At 34.0% G+C, this 21411-nt stretch overlaps 1 protein-coding gene across 2 annotated transcripts in view; it reads left to right on the forward strand.

The window, feature by feature from the left end:
* The window catches only part of PACRG (parkin coregulated), a 569883-nt gene that overhangs the window by 272718 nt on the left and 275754 nt on the right, over nucleotides 1-21411 (forward strand). For both annotated transcript variants that reach the window (XM_074187999.1, XM_074187998.1), the window contains exon 3: nucleotides 15084-15255. In XM_074187999.1, the coding sequence (XP_074044100.1) occupies nucleotides 15084-15255 (172 nt within the window). The remainder of the gene's footprint in view (nucleotides 1-15083; nucleotides 15256-21411) is intronic.

The following is a 21411-nucleotide window of genomic DNA, read 5'->3' on the forward strand; positions in this document are numbered from 1 at the left end:
TCCCACATTATTTCATCTTAGAAGGGAGTGGGTATGCTCCTCTATGTTTCTTTCCTTTTGTGATTATTTTATATATTGTGATACTATGTAATAATCTATGTAATAATACTACTATTAATAAGTGTGATACTATGTAATAATCCATGTTAGAGAGCCATCTGAAAAGAACTGGCACATTTTTATCCATCTTGGAAACATAAGAAAACTATCACTGGGTTTGCTGCTCTAGCTGATATTTGTCTAAGTTGTTGCTGTTGGCAACTGCCTGGTGGTCTTGGGATCTCCCTTTGTTCAAAAAGCACAAACTCATCGCTGTTTGTTTCATAGCACTGTGAAAATTCAAGTCACGATAGCATTTCTTTCACTTTTCTTTGTCATAGAAGGTAATGATCTGCCAGGGTTTGTTTGAGATGAATCAGCCAGAGCTTTAAAATACTGTGGTTCAATAGGATTTAATGCTATCTAAGCACAAGATGATGATAATGTGGTTTTATTTGCCAGAAGGTAAGGATAGGAGAGAATGGTTTATTACTGACCATATACACTGAGGCATGTCAGTGGTGCAGTGGAGAGAGTGTTAAATAGGAAGACCTGAGTTCTTCCAATCCAACCTCAGACCCAGATTCTGGGCAAGTTATTTAACCTTGATTTCTTTATCTGTAAAATGGAGAAAATAATAGTGCCTGATTCCCAGGGTTGTTGTAAGGATAAAATGAAATATTTGTAAAGTACTTTGCAAAGTCAACTTTGAAGTTCTATATAAATGCTAGTTGTGCTAAACTTAAATACTACACAAATGTTATGTGTAACCCAGTGATGTGCACTTAAAATCGAGCCTGGGGGATAGTTTCTGAAAAGACTTTTTTTCTCCTACTATCAAATAAATAGATCTCTGATCCTCTGAAATTTGTTAGGCTGCTTGGGTATACTTTAGCTCACATGACTGTTCCATATAAATTTAGAATTTTGTGGAATTTGAGTGTCATGCAATTAAATTCAGAAAATATTTAATAATTTGTCCTTTGATTATGTATGGATGCATGCTTGCATAGAGAAGCTGTTTCACTTGTGTCTTTGTATCCCTAGAACTTAGTATAGCATCTGGCATAGAGCAGGTGCCTAATACATATTCTGCTGGTTGGTTGAATAACGACTTGCAAGGTGTTATCATAGGCACAAAGGAGTAAAAAGATGAAGACTTGCACAGGCCCTTCCCTCACAGAGTCTGAAATCTTATCAGAAGTCTCTGAAACCTTTCTATAATTATAATGTTAATGCATTTACTTGCAGGTAATTAAACTAATTATACTCAGTAACAACCCTCTTTTTTCAGCCCCCTCTTTAAAAATCTACCTCTGTAATTTGCAGAAGATCAGTTATGCAGGTTGTTGAGGATTAAGGGTGTCAAGTTAACACCAGAAAAAAAGGATAACAATCTTGTCAGCTTCCTCCTTTTTTTCTTTAATTTCTTCTCTGGCCTTCTTATACTTCTTACCCCAGTACCCTGATCAATTCCTATGAGAACCTCTAATTTTTTTTTTTTTTTTTTTTTTTTTTTTTTTTTTTAGGAAAGTGCCTAGGTCAGTCTTGTCTTCTCTCTGGGCTTGACTCCTAATGCTCTGTCCTTTGTCTTCCATTTGACAGCTAAGTAGTTTAAAGGAGATAAAGTGCCTGGCCTGGAGTCAGGAAAACCTAAATTCAAATCCAGCCACAGACCCTCAACTAACCTGAGCAAGTCACTTAACCTCTGTTTGCCTCAGTTTTCTTGTCAGTAAAATGGGGATAACAACAATATCTATCTTGCAGGGTTGCTGTGAGAATTAAATTTGAAAAAAATTATAAACCACTTACCACAGACATTATATTTTATTAGATTTTGTGATGATGATGATGATGATGACGATGATGATGATGATGTCCCTGCCTGTGTGACTGCTTCTTTTTTCAGTTTTTATATGTTGCTTTCCCCCATGAGAATGCAAGCTCCTTGTGGGTAAGGATTATCTTCCTTGCTTGTATTCTCTGTACTTAGTTTAGTACCTGCACATAATCAATTTAAATGCTTTTTGACCTGACTGCCAAGCTACCAAAACAAAATGACCACAAATGGGAAGTCTAAGCCATACATATCTGTTAAAAGATGGCAGCCAACCAAATATCTCTTGAAGAGGTAATTGAAGAGTGGAATACTCAATGGCAGAAGAAGAAAAAGGGAAATGGAATATCTCAGAGAGGCATGTGGGGGAATATTATACAGTCACAGAGGATACTGTGGTAAAAAATGAGACTGATGGAGAATAAAGATTCCAAATTTTGACATAGGATCCAGGGCAGGGAATAAACAGGAACAAGATACCAGAAGGATCAACCCAGAGCAGAAAAGGGTTTCAATGCTCTTTTAGCTGGCATACATTCCACATATATGGATCATTTGATTCATCTCCATTTATAAGACTGAAGGTTCACAGATTTCTATACTATTACATCCTTCTAGAGGGTATCCTGAGACCACTGAGCTATAGTTCATGATGTCTACAGCATACGTACGTAAATTTACAATGTTGAGACATAAAAATTTTAAGTTGATTTCCAGGTCCTTTTCTTTGTGCTTTAGCCTTTCCAAAAAACTAACTACTGGAATCATCTCTAATATCATCTGAAGTGAAGAATAGCATCTTATCAATTCCTTCTGACCTTTTAAATCCTATAGTTTATATGGTTCTTGTGCTACTAGCAACCTAATGAAATTAAGGTAAATTCTTAGAGAGATGGGGAGGGAGAGTGAGAAGTCCTTTATATTAAGCAAACATAAATTTTATTTAAGCAAATATAAGTTAAACAAATGAATGATGGAAAAAAGTGCTAGTAGCATGATCTAATAACCTCTTGGAGAACTAGGTAAAGGTTGTTGATAGAGAAGAGTCATACACAGGGTGCTATAGCAATGAGTTCTTGGGAGTTTGGTAGCAATCATTCATCTATCTGTTGGTTGGCTGAATGGTCACCTTCAAGGTGACTTAGTGATTAAATATGTTACTTCAGTTTACCCCCAAATAATCCACTGGCTCATGGACATGTCTTTCATGTGTGCACATTATGAATAATATCCTGGTAGACCAAGGCAGACAGACCTATGGTGACCTTGATAAATAATGACAAAGTTTTGAGTATTCAAAGTTGTCTGACTACTTAACCATCATGACAAAGTCAGCATATAGCCTAGAGTATAAAGAGGAGGCCCGGGTTGTTTAGTAACCTATTTGAGACTCATTCTTCACTGAATGTAGGGGAAGAATCAGCTCACAATGTAGGTGGTTAAAGCTGGATATATGGTTATTTTTGTTGATAGATAAGTTTAACAAAAGTGGAATTCTCAAAATATGGGAAGTTTTACAGTTTGATGTAGTTATTTAGATTGAATTCCCTCCCCTTGGAGAGGAAGAAAGGGAATTTATCCTTTATACCATTGTATCTGTCTTCATCTAATTTGCTTGTAGTTGATATAAGTAACAGGTATGTGTGATCCACCCAATCTTTCACTGTTTCATTTCTAAAAACTCTAGCTCCCTTTATGGATCTCAGTAGAAAGCCTCATAAATTTAGTGTTTGTATGTGTGTGTGTGTGTGTGTGTGTGTGTGTGTGTGTGTATGTGTGTTTGTGTGTGTGCATGTAGGTATATGTGTATGTATGAATAGATTCAATTTCCAAAGCCATTAGAACTGAACATTACAGTTCATTTTCCAGAAATAGAATAAAAGAGACAACACAGAGTTATAAATACAAATATCATCTCATTTGATTCTCACATCAACCCTGTGAGGTGGATGCCATTAGAGGAGGACATCCATTTATCAGTTCTAGCATCTTGGGAGTCTTTTTCCTTTAAAATTGAAAATTCTAAAGAATGGAGCCCACCAGATGACTTCTACTAATTGATCCTTTTTAGTATTTCCAGATGCCAGGAATCTATGAAGTTCCTTTATAGTCTTGGGGGGGAGTCCCCATGATAACACTGCCTCCACATTTTGTGAGTGCATTTTAACTGTCCACTCTCATGTTAGGAACATAAGAAATTCTGTTTCCTTCCTATTTTAATTGAAACCTTTCCAGTTTTGCATCTAGGTGATGCATTTGAGAAATTGGTCAGTGTTGGATGAATTGAATGGATACTTGTTATTTCCAAGATTAGGATGTTGTCTGAGTAGACCACCATACCATAATTCAGCAGATCCTAGGAGACAGCATTCAGATGCTAAATTGCAACAGGAGCATATTATAGTCTTGAGAACATGACATTTTTGTTTATTAAACCACATTTGGAAATCTTTATTCTATTCATTAGCAAATAAAATGACGACTAGGTTCTTTTTGTTTGTATTTTTTTGTTTTTTCTATTCATCATTCCATTAGATGATAACTAGGGTGGATTTTTATTGGGGGGGGGGTTTCCATGAAAGTCCATTTTGGTGAAAGTGGAAACTTGTCTAAGAGGCTAACAGTGATGAAGAGTGGGTACTGGTGCCTAAGTGTTGGCCTTAAGGGTTTACTAATCAAAATAGGTCATCCTATTTTCTTTTTTTCAAACAATGCCAATGCCCCAATAAGAGAGGTAAGTTGGCCAAATTAATTCCCATTTGCTACTGTTGCTCAAAAACTCCCATAGGGATTGAGTTAGATTCTGAAAAAGAATAATTGAAACCAACCTTTGGGACCCAGTTCTCTAGGAATTAGATTAATTGCATAATTGTGGATGTCTGGTGGTGAGTCTCGAAGATATTAGTTTTGATAATGTTTGGTACATCCAGATACCTGTCAGAAAGGACAAGGTTGGTGGCTGCAAGCTACCTGGAATTGATGGAGACACTGCTGGAAACAGAGAAGGGACTCAAATACTAGCTATCTCTACTAGGAAATGTCAGAATTTTTCAGGGCCAACTGATACGTTCTGAGAAACACCAGGAACAAGAGTGATCTGGTTCCATCAAAGGACCAGGAATCATACTGGTACATGTAGTGATTGGGCCCCACTATTGGAGGTAAGAATTGCAAGAGGTGCTGGCATTCATTGTTACCAATACCATGGTTGCACAATCCTCTACTAGCCTTGTGCAGTCTACACTGAACAAGATGCAGTCGCAACTGCCCAGAAAAGGAAATAACATCTCACCAAATCTATGGAATTAGTCATAAATTCATTAAAACATCATACCTTTTTTTAAAAAAAGAAGCCTGAAAAACACTTTTGTTTTTGGTCATGACATCTAAACCCATAACAGAACAATAGTTTTAATTTGTGTTCTTTGTACCTTATTCCATATAACATTAATATGATTAATATTTCAATTTGTTGAAATTTCCAGGATCAATCTGCTGATATTTGCTGAATCGATCAGCTGAAATTAGTTGCTGTCACTAAAAGCATTTTGTTTACATTATAAGACTGAAATATATACCAAAAGCTGCTAGAGGCATTGAAACATATTTTGTTTGTATTGGATTTCTATTTTCCCCTTGATGTTTGTATATAGGAATCATATATGTATGTATATAGCCTATATATTTTGTAGGTATATATATATATATATATATATATATATATATATATATATACATATATGTTATATAAAATGTAGGCATATATGTATATACATGTATATTATACATATATGTGTATACAAATATAATATATATTAAGTGAAGGATTACTATTTAATATTTATTTTATATATATTGCCATACTTTTGTAGTCTTTTAATAAAATAGAAATGCTGTGATATACTGGATTGAATCAAACAGAAATATTTGAATTCTTGGCAAAGCAATGTAAAATTCGGTGGCTCAACTCCATCCTAATTAAGTGCATGTGTGTGTGTATATGTGGATACATATATACATATATATATAAAATTTATATTTATATATCATATATTAATCATATGTATATCCATCATAGATAGATATTATAGATATTAGACATCTTGATTGCTCTAGGGATGAGTAACCTGGCCAATTATGTCTGCCTCTTCTTAAGAGTTTATCTACTTGACCTTTGTTTCTCTCTACACCCTGTTGGACATATTGTCTCTTATTATCCTAGTCGCTCTGGTGACATGGTCAATGGAGACAAGAGAGGAAAGAGAAAAGCCTCCAAGTGATTCCCTCTCAAGGCCAGCTCTCAACTTCAAGTTCTCTCCCATTGTATTAACTGCTTCTGAATCAGCTTGCTCCCAAGATATTTCCTATAATACCCCCTGACTTTATTCAATGACCCAAAGTTCCTAAGATCTTTTTAAATAGATTTAAGACTTTTCTCATCCCTCGTTTATTTTTGATGTATATTTATTTCTTGTGTGTGAGCTGGATTTCTTCTCCTCCCTTATACTTTTTCTCCATTCCAAAGTAATCCAATTTCCTTAGACTCTTTGTGTTTCCTCATACATAACACTCTATCTCCTCCTATCTCCATATCCATGTTAGTCATGGTTTCCATCTTGGATGCCATCTCTTCATTTCCCCACCTTCAATCCTACCTTATGGAAGATATTTTTCCCAGTCCTCCCAGCTGTTAGTATCTTTACATCTGAGATGACTTTCAACTTTCTTGATTGCTTGACTGAAACTAGACTCATTAAGGTGTTTGACTCTTCAAAAAAAATTCAAACTATTATTGAGATTGAACTAAAAATCTTAAGCTATTTCTAAATTAGAATTGTAAAAATCTAGGGTTAGAAGGAAATAAAAGTGGGGAAAAAACTAAAATAGTAGAGAAGAAAATAAGCCATAAAAGAAGTTTAGATAGAACAACGGATGATAAATCTAGACTATTCCTAAAGTCTGAACAGTATAAGGAATGTTAGAAGTATAAGGTAATGGAGAGGTCAATATGTTTGCTGTTTCAGTCATTTTTCAGTTGTCTGATTCTTCATGACCACATTTGGGGTTTGCTTGGTACAGATCCTGAAATGGTTCATCATTTCCTTCTCCACTTGCCCACAGTCCCATAGCTAGTGTATGAGGTCAAATTTGAACTCAGCACTCTATCCATTTCTCTGCCTAGTTGTTCCTAGGATCAATAAACTTGAATACAAAAGACTACAGATTTTGGCTGTATGACTTATTTTATATATAATCTTAAGTAAAACCTTCAGTCTGTCTTAGCTTCTGTTTCCTTTATTCATACATGGAAATAATATCAATCCTCCTCCACTGAAATCCAGTGCCACAAAATGGCAGTGAAAGCCAAGATCTGTCTTGTCCTGCAAAATCAGGAAGGCTTTAAGAGAAGGTCAAGTGACCAATTCTATGCTGTCTGAGGACCAGTCTGGCTAAGTTTATAGAAGCATCTCCTCAAATGATCATTAGCATCCCTGAGTGATAAAGTATTTGGCTACAGTTACTCAAAAAACTCTTGATCTCCATAGTGGAGGGATCAATCACTCTGAAGAAATCAAAGATCATTGAAATAGTGAAATAATAAATGGTCTCCACTCAAAAATTTATGAATCAAATTAATTGTACTATATGACAATGCTTTTGTAAATTGTAAAGTTCTCTATAAATATGTTTTATATTTAAATAATGAGAAAACTTGTCCCTAGAGGGAGAAATTATCTTATAAATAATCTAGTCTATCCCCTTGTTTTTCATCAAGCTCCAGAGGTTTTAAATGACTTATCCAAGGTTACAGAAATAATCAGAATCAGTGTCTAGAACTCTAGATGAAAACTCAGGTCCTCTGACTCCAATTTAGTGGTGTTTTCATAATAACTTCAAAAGATGCACCTATTGGAGCAGCTAAAATGGTACAGTGGATAGAGTACTGAACCTGGAGTCAGGAAGACTCATCTTCTTGAGTTCAAATATAGCTTTGCTAGCTGTAGCTGGGCAAGTCACTAAACCTTGTTTGCTTCAGTTTTTATCAGTAAAATGAGCTGGAGAAGGAAATGGAAACCTTTCTGGCATCTTTACCAAGAAAAATCCCTAATGGGATCACAAAGAGTTGGATTTGACTAAACAACAAAATGGGGGAGGTGGTGTCTAGGATTCCAAGGGCTCACATTTTCAATATAAACTTCACTGCTCTAAAGAGGAATTCCTTTTTTCTAAAAAGTATTTCTTGTGACTTTTTAACAACTCACTTCTTGTGACAAATAAAACAAGTATAGTACATTAAAAACTGTGCTTTGTTCATGTCCTTTAAGATGCCCTTTTCTGGAACACAACCCTGTATGTTTCCCCATGTAGATTTAGCAAAAGTTGAAACAGTCTGCAATGTAAAGACTGTATTCACCAGCAGAGAAACTCACTTCCTGTGGTACTTAATGGGTGGACAGAGGGTTCAATTCTGAAGATATAATAAATAACACTGAAATAAGATAAGAGTTTTGGGATGAGTTTATGCGAGTTAAGTGTGCTTAAAAATGGATACCATTTTGATTAATGAATTTTATACCTAAACACTATATTGACAGCAAAAGCAATTTTGGAAGAATTCTGGAGTGGATAAAACATTGGATTTTGAACTTAAGTTTTTGAAAGCTTGCTCCCTTTTCTCTGTGACTCTTGCAAAAACTGTAAAATTGTTTTACATAAAATGGCTTTCCAAGTATCCTTACAACCTCAATTACAAATATCATGTTTCTATTAAATGGATACGTGCTTGGCCCTTGATATAATTATATTATTCTTTCTGAATATTGACATTGGCTAGGGTGTTTAGAGTGTCTTTGCTTTTGCTTGGTTCTCTTTCTTTTTTTTCTGAAAAGCAAAATTACATATTCAATGAGCAAACATAAGGTCAGAAACTTCAATGTAGTGGAAAAGATACCTGGAACCAGCCTCAGATTTCCCTATGACTTAACAATCATACCTTCATTGTGACTGGTGGTAAATTGGAATGATCCTTTGTAGCTGGAATATGATTACTTTTAAGAAACTTAAATATGTATTTGGGAATCAAGGATTAAATTATTTTATAAAATAAACTTAGAAATCAAGATTCTATCAAAAACTTTAACAAGACAGTTGCCTAAAGGTCAGTTGCAAGCAGAGCCAGAATATATGCATGCTTAACCTTTATTATCTAAATAAATACGTTTCCATAGCAGTAGTCTATGAGTCTCCTGCATGATACATGATAACTGAAAAGAGAATACTCTTTGAGTATTCTCTTTGCATAGCTCTGTTCTTTTCTAGTGGTAAAAAAATTAAAATAATTTCCCAAAACAATTTCCTGAATATGTTCCAAAAAGTATGTTTATATGCATCCATCTGTAAAATATCACCAAAGGAAAAATCAGTAGTAAAATATGAAATCAAATTTGTTTCAAGTTTTCCCTTTCCTTTATCACCTATACCTGCTTCTGAAAGTACCAATTCTGAAAATGTCTCAAGTAAGAGGTATAATATGAATAATTACTCATTGTGCAGATAGCATGACAGTCTGAAGTATATAGAACTCACAGTTAAAATATAGAGAGAAAAGAGAAGAAATAATCAGAACTGAAAACAATGTCATCATCTTATAAATTGAGATGATGAAATGTAAAACATTATTTGTGTCACAGGTTATATATGGAATTAATAGAATAACAGGAAAAATAAAGAATTTGGAATTAGTTTCTATCAGTGCATCTTTGTTGTGGCTACTTTTACACCCATGGAAATCATAACCCCTCTCTGCCTTAGTAGTTTCTCTTAATGAATTCTTGACGGGGAAAAACAAATCATCACCTAGTAGTCACTACTAGCCTTGGATTAGTGCTGTTTTCTGGGTCTAAAGGAGTTTTCTTAGAATGAAAAATGTTCCTACATATTTTTCTTCCTACATTGAGTGGCAAATGCCTCTCTAAATGAGCGAATTTTTAGAATAAATTAGTATTGATGCTAGGATAAATAAAATAAGAGTACCTGTACAAAATTCAACAAATGGGATTCATTAAAAAAATTTTGACAGTCTGAGAAAACCTGGAAATGGAGAATGCTGCAAGTCTTTTAAATCTGCATCTGGAGATGAACTATTCTCTGCTCATGGGAACAGGAGAAAACATAGGACAGGGTCAGAGATAGGTTTCCATACTGATATATTTTTACAGAAAAAAATCCATGTCTGACGTCTGACATGCATCAGTAATATTTACCAAGTTTTCCTCACTTCCCTGGGACTCTAGGGTGGTTATTGATTGTATAGAAAGGTATGGCTTGCTTCTGTCCCTAGTCCAATATTTGGAAATATTTAGAACTTATTATTAGTTTAGAGTATTGAAAAGGGAGGAGGCTTGCCACATGGTAGACTATAGATTTGTTCATCTTGTTCTCTTAGAGTTAAAAGTCATTCCTCTTGGATTCTGAACATGTGATCAATACATGTAAAGGTTTCACATAAAACCAAAAATAAAGCAGTTTTTTTTTTACAATTAAATATTGTTTAAAATTGTCGATTTTTTATTATCTGAATTTTTAAAAATTTAAATCTTAACTCTCTTGAGCCAATTCCTAGAGACGATGACCTATTTAGGGATAATAGGTTAATATTCCTTCATGGGATTTTGGATTCAGTACTTCAAATATTGGAGTATGTCAGAATTATTACATGACTCACAAAGCAAATACCGAGAGCAAGTAAGAGGGAAGGGGCAGGCACTAAAATGAAGACCACCCTAGGATGACTTATTTTGATTGCTCCTTGAGCGAGAGTCATTCTGGTCTCTACTCAAGTGTTTCCAGTTTAGCAGGGCTTGTCAAAGTTTATACTCGAGTGCCTCAGACTTTAGAGCCCAAGATTACCTCCCTATCAACATGGAACCAGAATAAGTAGTTAGTGCAGGGCTTTACATCAAATTGCCTCTAAAATGAAGGTTAAATTAAAGTTAAATAAAATTAGCATGAAAGACCTTGGCACTTTTATTTGACAAACCAACTAATAGGATCATTTCTATATACAAAGTACAGAAAATAAGAATTGTATATGATGCCACTAATCTCCTCCACTACCTTAAAGATTGTTTTTTTATTATTTTTAATTTTTAATTGTTTTGCAAAGGCAATGGGATTAAGTGGCTTGCCCAGCACAGCTAGGTAATTATTAAGTGTCTGAGGCTAGATTTGAACTCAGGTACTCCTGACTCCAGGGCCGGTGCTCTATCCACTATGCCACCTAGCTGCCCCAAAGATTGTTTTTTTAATGTATTACTGTAATTCTAAAATTGTCCTATTTGTGTCTTTCTGAACATCCTGCTTTCTTTGGTGTATTTAAAAAAATATTTCATTGATCCATTATAAAGCTAATTCAACAAATTAAAATTAGGGAGGAAAAGTTGATACCCCCAAAGAAATTTAAGGAGTAAATTATTGTCATGTTATTATTGGTTCATATTATACTTCCCTTTAGAATGTTATATTTTTAGAAAGTATTATAATTTACCTTGGTCTATTAACCATTGTCATCATCACTAGATCTACTTCTGACAGGTCTTCTCTCTATACTTGCAAGGCTACAGTACTCCCAAAACATTCTCAAAACCTTCTCAGTTTGGGTAAAGCTTTCCTAAGCTTACATTTTTTTGCAGTTTTTTGAGAATTCATGGTCACTTCCACTTCTTAAGGTAGTACAACAGAATAACTTTCAGTAATAATAAGCATTATCATTGTAATTGTAACTATAATAAATAGTATTTATATAGTGCTTAAAAGTTTGTAAAATGCTTCACAAATATCTCACTTCATCTTCCCATCAACCCTGGGAGGAGGTAGGTACTGTTATCATCCCCACTTACAGATGAGGAAACTGAGGCAGAGAGCAGTGTTCAGGGTCATATAATTCGAGAATGTGTGAGGCCAACTTTGAATTTAAGTCTTTCTGACTTTAGGTCCAGAATTCTATCCACTATACTACCATTTAGTGTTTTCTATTTTAATTAACACTTTTCCCAGTTGTATGTCACTATACTCTATGTTGAGCTGAGAAAACTAAGGTTCTTAGGGGCAACTAAGGTGGTGCGCCCTTGCAGTCAGGAGGACCTGAGTTCAAATTCAGACTCAGATACTTGATACTTTCTAGTTGTGTGACATTTGCCTTGCAAAAAACAAAAAGAAAGAGGAAAACTAAGATTCTGAGAGAGGTTTAATGACTTGTCCATAATCATATCAGTCATAAAAACAGAACTTGGGTCTTGAATGACATTCTTCTAGATCTACATTCTCCAACACCAATTAGTGCTAAGCATGTTCTTTTCAGAGGGTGATGTGGCACAGTGCATTCATTGAGTGTTGAACTTGGAGTCAGGAAAAATGCAGTTCCAACCTTGCCTCTGACATTTACTACCACTGTAACCCTGAGTCAGCCATTTAATTTCTGATTCTCAGTTCCCTCATATGTAAATTGGGGAAAATAAAAGAAACTACTTCCCAGGGTTGTGGTAAAGAACAAGTAAGATAACTGTAAAGTTTAAAGCACTATGAATGCTAGCTATCATTAATATTTTAAAACATAATTACCAAATAATATAAAAACTTCTTATGAAAATCACTATTCAAAACCTTATTGTGTTATGTATCTGTATTAAACTAATTTTATAAAATTATAGAGAAACATGTCTTATAATACTATAGGAGAATGTACTCAAAGGATAGAGTTAACTATATTAGGTGGATTCCCCCCTTAAATGCTGGTTTAACTGCAATATTTTATGGAGTTTTTGGAAAGTGAAATTAACTATTTTGCAAGCTGTCATTTAGATTTAAAAAAAAAACAAAAATTCGAATATAAGTGATTTTACCCCTCTTTCAATCAGTTTTCTATTCTTTTTTTTGCAAGGCAAATGGGGTTAAGTGGCTTGCCCAAGGCCACACAGCTAGGTAATTATTAAATTTCTGAGACTGGATTTGAACCCAGGTACTCCTGACTCCAGGGCTGGTGCTTTATCCACTGTGCCACCTAGCCACCCCCAGTTTTCTATTCTTAAAGTACGTCTTCTTACTGTGCCTAATTAGGTTCTGTACCAATAATTATCAGGTAACAACCACCTGAAATGAAGTCAGAGTCCCTGGGAAGAAATGCAAAGCATTTATCAATCTTGTCCCACAGTACAACTCGAATCCTTTTTTTGAAAAGAAAATATTCCATCATTATATACTCACTAATGGCTACAATGTCCTAAGAGTTACAGTTTTTAAAAATATAATTACTTTTCATGGAAATTGTAAATATTGTCAAGGTAAAATGACCTGATAAATTCCACAACCAAAGGGAGAGGGTTGTCCCCACTGGTGCACCTTTACCTATATAGCTTAAGATCCCATGCAAGATCTAGATTATTGGCACTCTCACCCCACATACCCTTATTTGAAGAATTATGAATAGTTGATAAAGTTACTGTGCTTGGAGTGCAGTTTGTGATGGAAGAGAGTAGTGAAAGGTGAGACATCTAGGAGGATAACCTGGGTCTCTATCAAAAGTGCCATTGATGTGTTATTTGAGAAGTGTTTAATAGAGATGGTTTTGGCAGATCCCTTTATACCATATTTTATTAGGAAGAAAATGAAAGCACACAGACTGCCAAAAAGGAAATATCAGAAGCCCTAAAGAAATATAACCATAAAGTCATTTCCTTGGCAGAGAGGAGGCCAAAAGAAAGTCACAAGCTTAGATAATGCCATAGGGAAAAGAGCTGGCTTCATTTGGTACTTGATTGAATGTGGATCAAAAATATGAAAAAGAGGAAATTCTGAGCCTTGACAAGAGTCATGAGACTTTCTCTAGGATAGAGGAAGCCAAATAAATAGATTGTGTAGAGATAAGGAAGGAAATAAGGAATTCTAGTTTCATTATTTAATGCTGAAAAAACCCTTTTATATTATTCTCTATGTTTTCTATATATCTCTCTAAATCTAGGGGAATAAGTTTTAAATTTGTTAATATAATCATTTAATAGAATATTTCATAGACTCTAAATGTGGTACCTGAACAGAATCCTTTCTGCAACAAAAATAACAGCAATAATATAATTTTATTATCCTTTTCTTATTATTTTTATTACTTTTTCTTTTTATTATTGTATTTGCTAATCTGCATCATATTCAACTAAACAGCTTTTATCACAGAATCATAGAAATTTAGAACTAGAATAAATCTCAAAGGTTATTTAGTTCATTTTTATATTTGTCAGAAGAGGAGATCGAAGACTCTAAGAAGTTAAGTGACTTGTTCAAGGTCAGTCTCAAGGTCATGGCCAAAATTCAGGATTTTTGATGCCTGGTTCTTTCTATTACTCTACTTAAGTTGCTGTATAAAGAAGAACATAGCATATTATCAGGTCTGGTCCCTTGCTTTTAACTGCTACGAGTGTGCTGGCATTTTCCCAATTGCTCCTAGGGATAGCTGCCTCACTTCCCTGACCATCTAATGGGGAAGCACTGGCATGCTCCAGTACCAATTTCAACAACCCTAATTTGACAACGAATGACCTCAAGGGTAGGAAGTATTTTATTTTTTAGATGATGAGTAAGAAGAAATATGATGCAGAAGGCATTGGACAAATGAATTGAAGAGAAAGTTGTTATAACTTTTCAACCTGTCATTACTTTTAGGGGTTTGAATTTTTCTTGAGATAAAAATAAAGACTCATCTCCACATTTCACCCAAGTCAATGCATATTCTCTACTGTTATTTTTAAAAATCAAATGCTAGCTTCTAACTTCTTTTCCTCATTTTTACTATTGCAGCTAATTTTTCTAGTATCCAAACTTCTCTACTTCTCAAAGAATTTTGACAGGTTCAACTTTATATCAAATAGTCAAGTGTAAACAGAAATTTCACAAAAAGTATTAGGTGTCCCCAAGGAATCTCCAAACAGATTATTTCAAAGTATATACTTTAGTATTAGTGGTTAAAGATTAAAGACAAAAACTCATTCCTAATAGAATCATAGGATCTGCCTCACAATGTTAGGGAGATTTAGTTTTTAAAAATCTCAAAAGTGTTTTGCCTCTTGCTCTCCTCCCAGGTAGCTAATAATTTTTCATTAGCTTCATTTTCCTGGTAACCTTTGATTACTATTTTTATTTTTTCTCCTTCTATTTTCAGGTAGAGATTGAAAAACTGGATTACCATCACTATCTGCCTCTGTTTTTTGATGGGCTCTGTGAGATGACATTTCCCTATGAGTTTTTTGCTCGACAAGGAATTCATGACATGCTGGAACATGGGGGAAACAAGATACTTCCTGTCATTCCACAGCTCATTATTCCAATAAAAAGTAAGTGAACAGGTGAAAAAAAGAACCCCTGGATTTATATGGTGTTGGTTTTTGACAACTTGCTAATTAAGCAATAAAACAAGACAGACTGAGCACATCCTCAGGTTTGATGTCACCCTCAGTAAATTGGTATGACATCAAGCTAGATTTCCAGAACCCACAATTGCTGTACTGCACTGTGGATTGTCTAGAATTAATCACTGTATTAAAGAAAGACTTCTGATATAATATGAAGGGAAAAGCTAATTTATATTTTTATGGAGTTTATATATTTATCTTTTCCTCTATCAAAAGGCTTATATTATAAGAAAAATCTTTTAAATTTAAGATGTACCTTTGAAAATGAGTATTGAATGTATATACATGTATATGAGAGAGAGATACTTGATTTTTGTGACTTCTATCTACTAGCTCTTAAAGAAAGATTTTAAATACTTTAAGGATTTTGTTAAGTTTCAGCAAATTTTATATGGTGGGTTACATTTTTTAAAGCCATGACTCATGAAGGGAGAAAGGATATTTTTTTAAAAACTAAAAAATTTTCCACGATGGGTCCTTTTTTAACCTTGTAAAAAAAGTAGTATCAGAATTCTCAATTTTCCTTGATTCTACTGTTGCTGCAAAACAATGAATTCCCTTTTCTAACTTGCAACTTTGTCTCTGAATTCTCTCCAAGAGAATTATAGCTGACCAGTCAACCATCCTGTAGACCACTCCCACAATTCCACTGAGACAGAGAATGAAACCAAAAAAAAAAAAAAATAGATTGCTATTTGGTGTGAAAGAGTAATATGGAAGAAAAATGGCTCTTTAAGTCAAACCTTATTAAAAAGCAGTTTCACTCCCCCACATGTATCAACTAAGTGAGGGGCTGCTGCTCTCTGAAAGACTTCTATAAGGATATATAGTACTGAGCTATATTAAAACCTTTTTCAGGGGTGATTTATCCTCCTTTCTAACAGGTCACAATTTTTGAACAGGTTAAATTCAAGTTGAAAAGCTACATTTCTTAAAAAGTGTACACATACTGCTGTTGGGTGTTTTATTGATAAACAAAAAGGTATCAGAACATTCTCCCCACTGACTGACAATATATTTCCCAGCCTTTTCTTCTCATGCCCATCAAAAAAAGAGAAGATACTGTAAATGAAATATTGAGAGATTTCTCCCCCTGTTCCCCAGCTAAGTTAATCAAGTAACTTCTCATCTTCTGTTTTATGTTGTATTTCAAAGAGTTCATGATGGAAGATAGGAAATAATATGAGACTAAACAGTGTATCATTTGTAATGTTTGCAATTAAAAGGGACCTGATAGTCTTGTAGATAAATAATCCATTGATAATTGACCTTTTTCATGTATATTTTATTTCTCCATTTAAAAGAACTATAGGAAATAAGAAGTGATTTCATTCAGATAGCTTCATTTAATAAACATTTATTTACTAAAGGCCTATTAGGTTCGATGAATTATGCTAGATCCTGGGGGAATTATAAAGATAAATAAGACCTAGTCTTTGTCCTCAGGAAGTTTATAATCCAATCAGATAGCTGGCATCTATACACCACTTTAAAAGTTTACAAATTGCTTTACAAGTATTATAATCCTGCAAATAACCCTGGACAGACATACTATCATATTAATTTATGTGTACATACTAAATTTTTTTTAATGTAGACCTGTGATTTCATTGGTGTAAAAAACTCTCTCTCTTGAGGATGCAGTTTCCATCAATAAAGATCAACAATTGTTCTGCAATTTAAAGGATAGCCTAACCCTTGAGAGATTAAGTATCTGCCCCAGGGTTACATGGCCAGTATATGGCAAAGCGGAAAACAGAGTCTACATTTTCTTATAGGCTATACTTGGGTTATCCATATGCTTTTAAAAAAAATTAAACAATGGTAAAAATTGCATGGGAAGATGGGAAGTGATTGCATCCAACAACAATATTCATTTGATCAGCATTAAGTGCCAGCTATGTTCATTGTCTCCAGCTCTCCGTCATAAGCCCATGATGTACTTTTGAGTGTGTGTGAAACACTTTCGTTATAATAACCCTGTGAGATGTCTAGCACAATAATAATTATTTCCATTCTGCAATTGAAAAACTAATATTCAGATAGTTTCACCTCCCTGTTAGAGATCCTTTTGATGACCAATGAAAATAATAGAAAAAGTCTAGTAAATATGGTCCACCAAGGAAAATTGACCACATATGATTTTGCTGGTTTTTGACTCAGGAAGCATTGTAAAGGTGTCTGTAAGTTTCAGACTATGTGGGGTTTTAGTTATACATATAAATACCTAGTTTCATTGTGCTAACTTCTTGCTCTGTTTATAGACATTCAAACACACAGAAAACATTAGCAATCTTTCGTAAGTATGCTGTCCAACCATGAAAAGAATGAATATTACTCTAGCACAAGATGAGTAGCATTACATGTATAGGCAACATCTTCCAAGTAGAAGGCTGGAATGTGGCTAATTGATTTAGAATACATTGAAGCAGATAACTAGCATAAAATATAGCATCTATGTTTTTCTTCTAGTTCTAAAGCATATGCTTAGTATAACTTTGACCCTTTTGATACAAAAATATAATGCTATCATCACATACTTAGCGGTAAATATAAGAATTCATCCATAGAAAACCACTCCCATCACAGTTAATTCTCAAAAATACTTTGGTTGGTTTAAGAGATCATTGTCCCAAACTTATTCCCTCACCTTTTCTCAAAGGAGACAAGATGAAAACACGTAATACAGGAAAAGACTGTGAGTGTGAATTCCAGCTTTATAATCAGCAAGTCTGGAAGACCTTTACAAAAAAAATACATATTGAGAAGAATAAATTTGTTTTACCTATAATTTCAGAGGTATCATTGACCAACAAATTGATATCTTCAAAAATCGAAATATCTAAAAGTCTTAGTGTGGTTTAAAGGTATAAGCGAAAGCATTTATATATATATATATATATATGTGTGTGTGTGTACATATATATGATATTATGTAATATATGTATTTATATGTATGTTTATACATATATACAACTGTGTATACATGTATACTCATATTCACATGCCTACTTACATATCTCTACATGCAACTAATATAAGTGAACACTATATCATGATCAGACCTATTATAATTAGGTTAATTGCTTTTGATGGTTCATCTTGTAAATGATTAGCAGTACTAGACTGGTCATGCCAGAGCTAACCTCAAGTTCCTCCCTATTCCAGTCCATATACACACACACACACACCATTACCTGTTATGTCATAAAGACATCAAGGTCAAAGTTAACAATACTTTTTAATAGATATACAAATATACATCTATTTGTATATATTATAGACACTATATGTGATGAAATTTTTGTGCATAATTGTTAAATGATTTGCTATTTTGCTTTTTTTAGCTTAGTTGGTACATTTCAAAATAAGTCGGGTGTTTTAAAAAGCCAACTTGTAAAGTCATTCACTGGTTTCAGCTTCAAATGTTAGATCTCCTCAGGGCAGACATACAAAAGGCACCAAGAGCAGTCAGAAGGGTTAGAAAAGGAGTAAGGATTCTCAGGTCAGTAATCTATTTAAAGTTTCATTCTAAAGATCTCAGAAGTAAAGGCTGCTATAGGAAAAAAAAATAAAAGAACCATGGAAAAAAGGGGTTTACTGTAAAAGAATAAATTTCAGAGCAATTTTTCTAAAAACCCAAGGGAGAAACTGAACAGGGCCTTTCTGACCCTATGATTTTCAATAGAGTGAGCAGAATTACCAAGGGACCTTGACTGTTTAAAAGAAAAGCGAAAAGGACTTTTTGGGAGGAGAGTAAATTACAGAAACTAAGATTTGGAAGGGATGAAAGAGATGATCTTATATACCTGAGAAGGAATCTCCACTATTATATTCTTGACAAGTGGTCATCCAGTATCCTCTTGAAAACCTCCAGTTTGTGGGAAGTCCCTGTTTTATGATAGCCCACTTCACTTTTGGACCTCACTGATTATCAGGAAATTTTTTAGTACTTCAGGTCTTTGCTGTTCAGCAATTTCCATGCATTCATTGTTTCTAGTACTGTCCTCTAGGGTTAAAGTGAGTCTAAATCATTTTCCAGTCACTTAAGTCTTTCAAATGTTTGAAGATAATTATCACAGCCCCTATAAGTCTAAAAAAACTAGACATTCCCAATTATTATAAAAGACACTGTATTGCTAATAATTTCTTTATATTTTGATATTGTTTCATTCATCCATTTACCTGAAAATTTGAATTAACTATCTTTTAAAAAAATATTAACTTTATTTTCCCCTTAAAAAGGACTGATGTGGTAAGTTATCTTAGTTACTAGACCTGAAGCCCAAACTAGAAAATGTTTCTGGCTGTGCTGCCCTAACAAGCAAAATTGATTAATGTACCACTGGCAGAAATGAAGTAAGGAAAGGCAAAGTCAGGGAAAGTAGCTAACCATCTTTTTTAGGATTTATTCCAACTTGCAACAGTGACAGAACTGCCATGTTATACACACACTGCAATAAAGTGTGTCCTCTTAGGTATTAACTGCAGAGATGCTAAGGATATCCATGCAATGCATGGATAAATAGCTGATATTTATGTAGAGCTCTAAATTTTACAGAGCACTCTATAATCATTATCTGATTTGATCCTCACCTTATGAGTGTTGCTTTCCCCACATGATTGTTTTTTTGTTTTGTTTTTTGCTCTCCCTTGATCCTCCTAGTCCACAATGATCTCTTCTTTCTATGATCACCTCTTCCATATGTTATCCTATAGTTAAGCTCTTTCATATTTAGTAACTTTATGCTTATCTCCCACAAATGAAATTTCTGTGTTTTCTGGGAAGGTTTCATCCATTACAACACTTGAATTACAAGTTGAGAATAAATTAGGCTCAATAAATAAATACACCTTGGGTTCAGACACTGTTAATATATAACTCAGGTGTGAGTGGTTCCAGTTTCTCTGGTATAAGGAGAACACTAATAGCCTCAAACTTCAGCTACAGAACCAGATTCTAAGAGAGAATTGTTCTTAGGTTTAAGTCAAAATGAAGGTAGACATATTTTAGAATTAATAATGCCCCAGTCTTTCTAACTCTAGAGAATATGGTTATATTCCATCACATCCTCAACAACCTATTTGTTACATTTTTATATTTATTATTGAGGATGTGGGACAACCAAATGATTCTTATCTCTTCATTTTGTTCCTTTGGCCCTCATCTCTTTCTCTACCATTAATATTTTTCTGTTATTCTTCTTCATTGTAATTATTTTGTAGATGATTGTTACTTAAAAAATTTATGTATAATTAACCCCAAAATCTTTGTAAAGAAGATACTACATATAAAAATTATATATTAATTGCATCCTGGTGGCTATCCTTTTGACTTTATTTTCATCTCAACTGGTATCTATTTTTACTTTAGAATATAAAAGCGCTATTAGGTAAAAATAGAGGGCTATGCCTAGAATCAGGAAAATTCATCTTTCCAACTCAGATATGGCCTCAGATGCTTACTGCTGTGTGACCCTGGGCAAGTCACTTAACCCTGTCTGCCTCAGTTTCCTTATCTATAAAAGGAACTGGAGAAAGAACTGACAAATCCCTCCAGTTTCTTTGCTAAGAAAACTCCAAATGGGATCATAAAGAATTGTACATGATTGAAAATAACTCAATAGCAATTAAGTAAAATAGTGTGTTATTTTATATATACTGACACAGATCTGAAGGCAAGATAGTGTAGTAGAGAGGGATAGTTTCCTATGTAGAGATGGAAAAATTGACTTCAAATTCTGAATCTTCTCCTTAGTACATAACTTAGATAAATTATTTAGGTTCTCTTTGTCCCAGCATGCAGGCTTTTCTCCTTGAAGGTGTTGCCACACTATGAGTCTCTCTTCTAATTGGTGAAATCCTGTCCCACAATACCATTTTATAAGGATTTTATTCCTGGCTTCATTCCCCACCCTCTGCTCTTTTCCACCTCCCTTAATAAATGCTTTATCAGTTTCCTTATCTATAAAATGAAGGAGCTGAATTTGATAACCACAAAGATCCCTTACAGCAGCTCTAAATTATCCATATATATATATATATATATTATATATATATATACATATATATATGTAT

This window comes from Macrotis lagotis, chromosome 5, assembly GCF_037893015.1.
Source record: "Macrotis lagotis isolate mMagLag1 chromosome 5, bilby.v1.9.chrom.fasta, whole genome shotgun sequence".
NCBI lineage: Eukaryota > Metazoa > Chordata > Mammalia > Peramelemorphia > Peramelidae > Macrotis > Macrotis lagotis.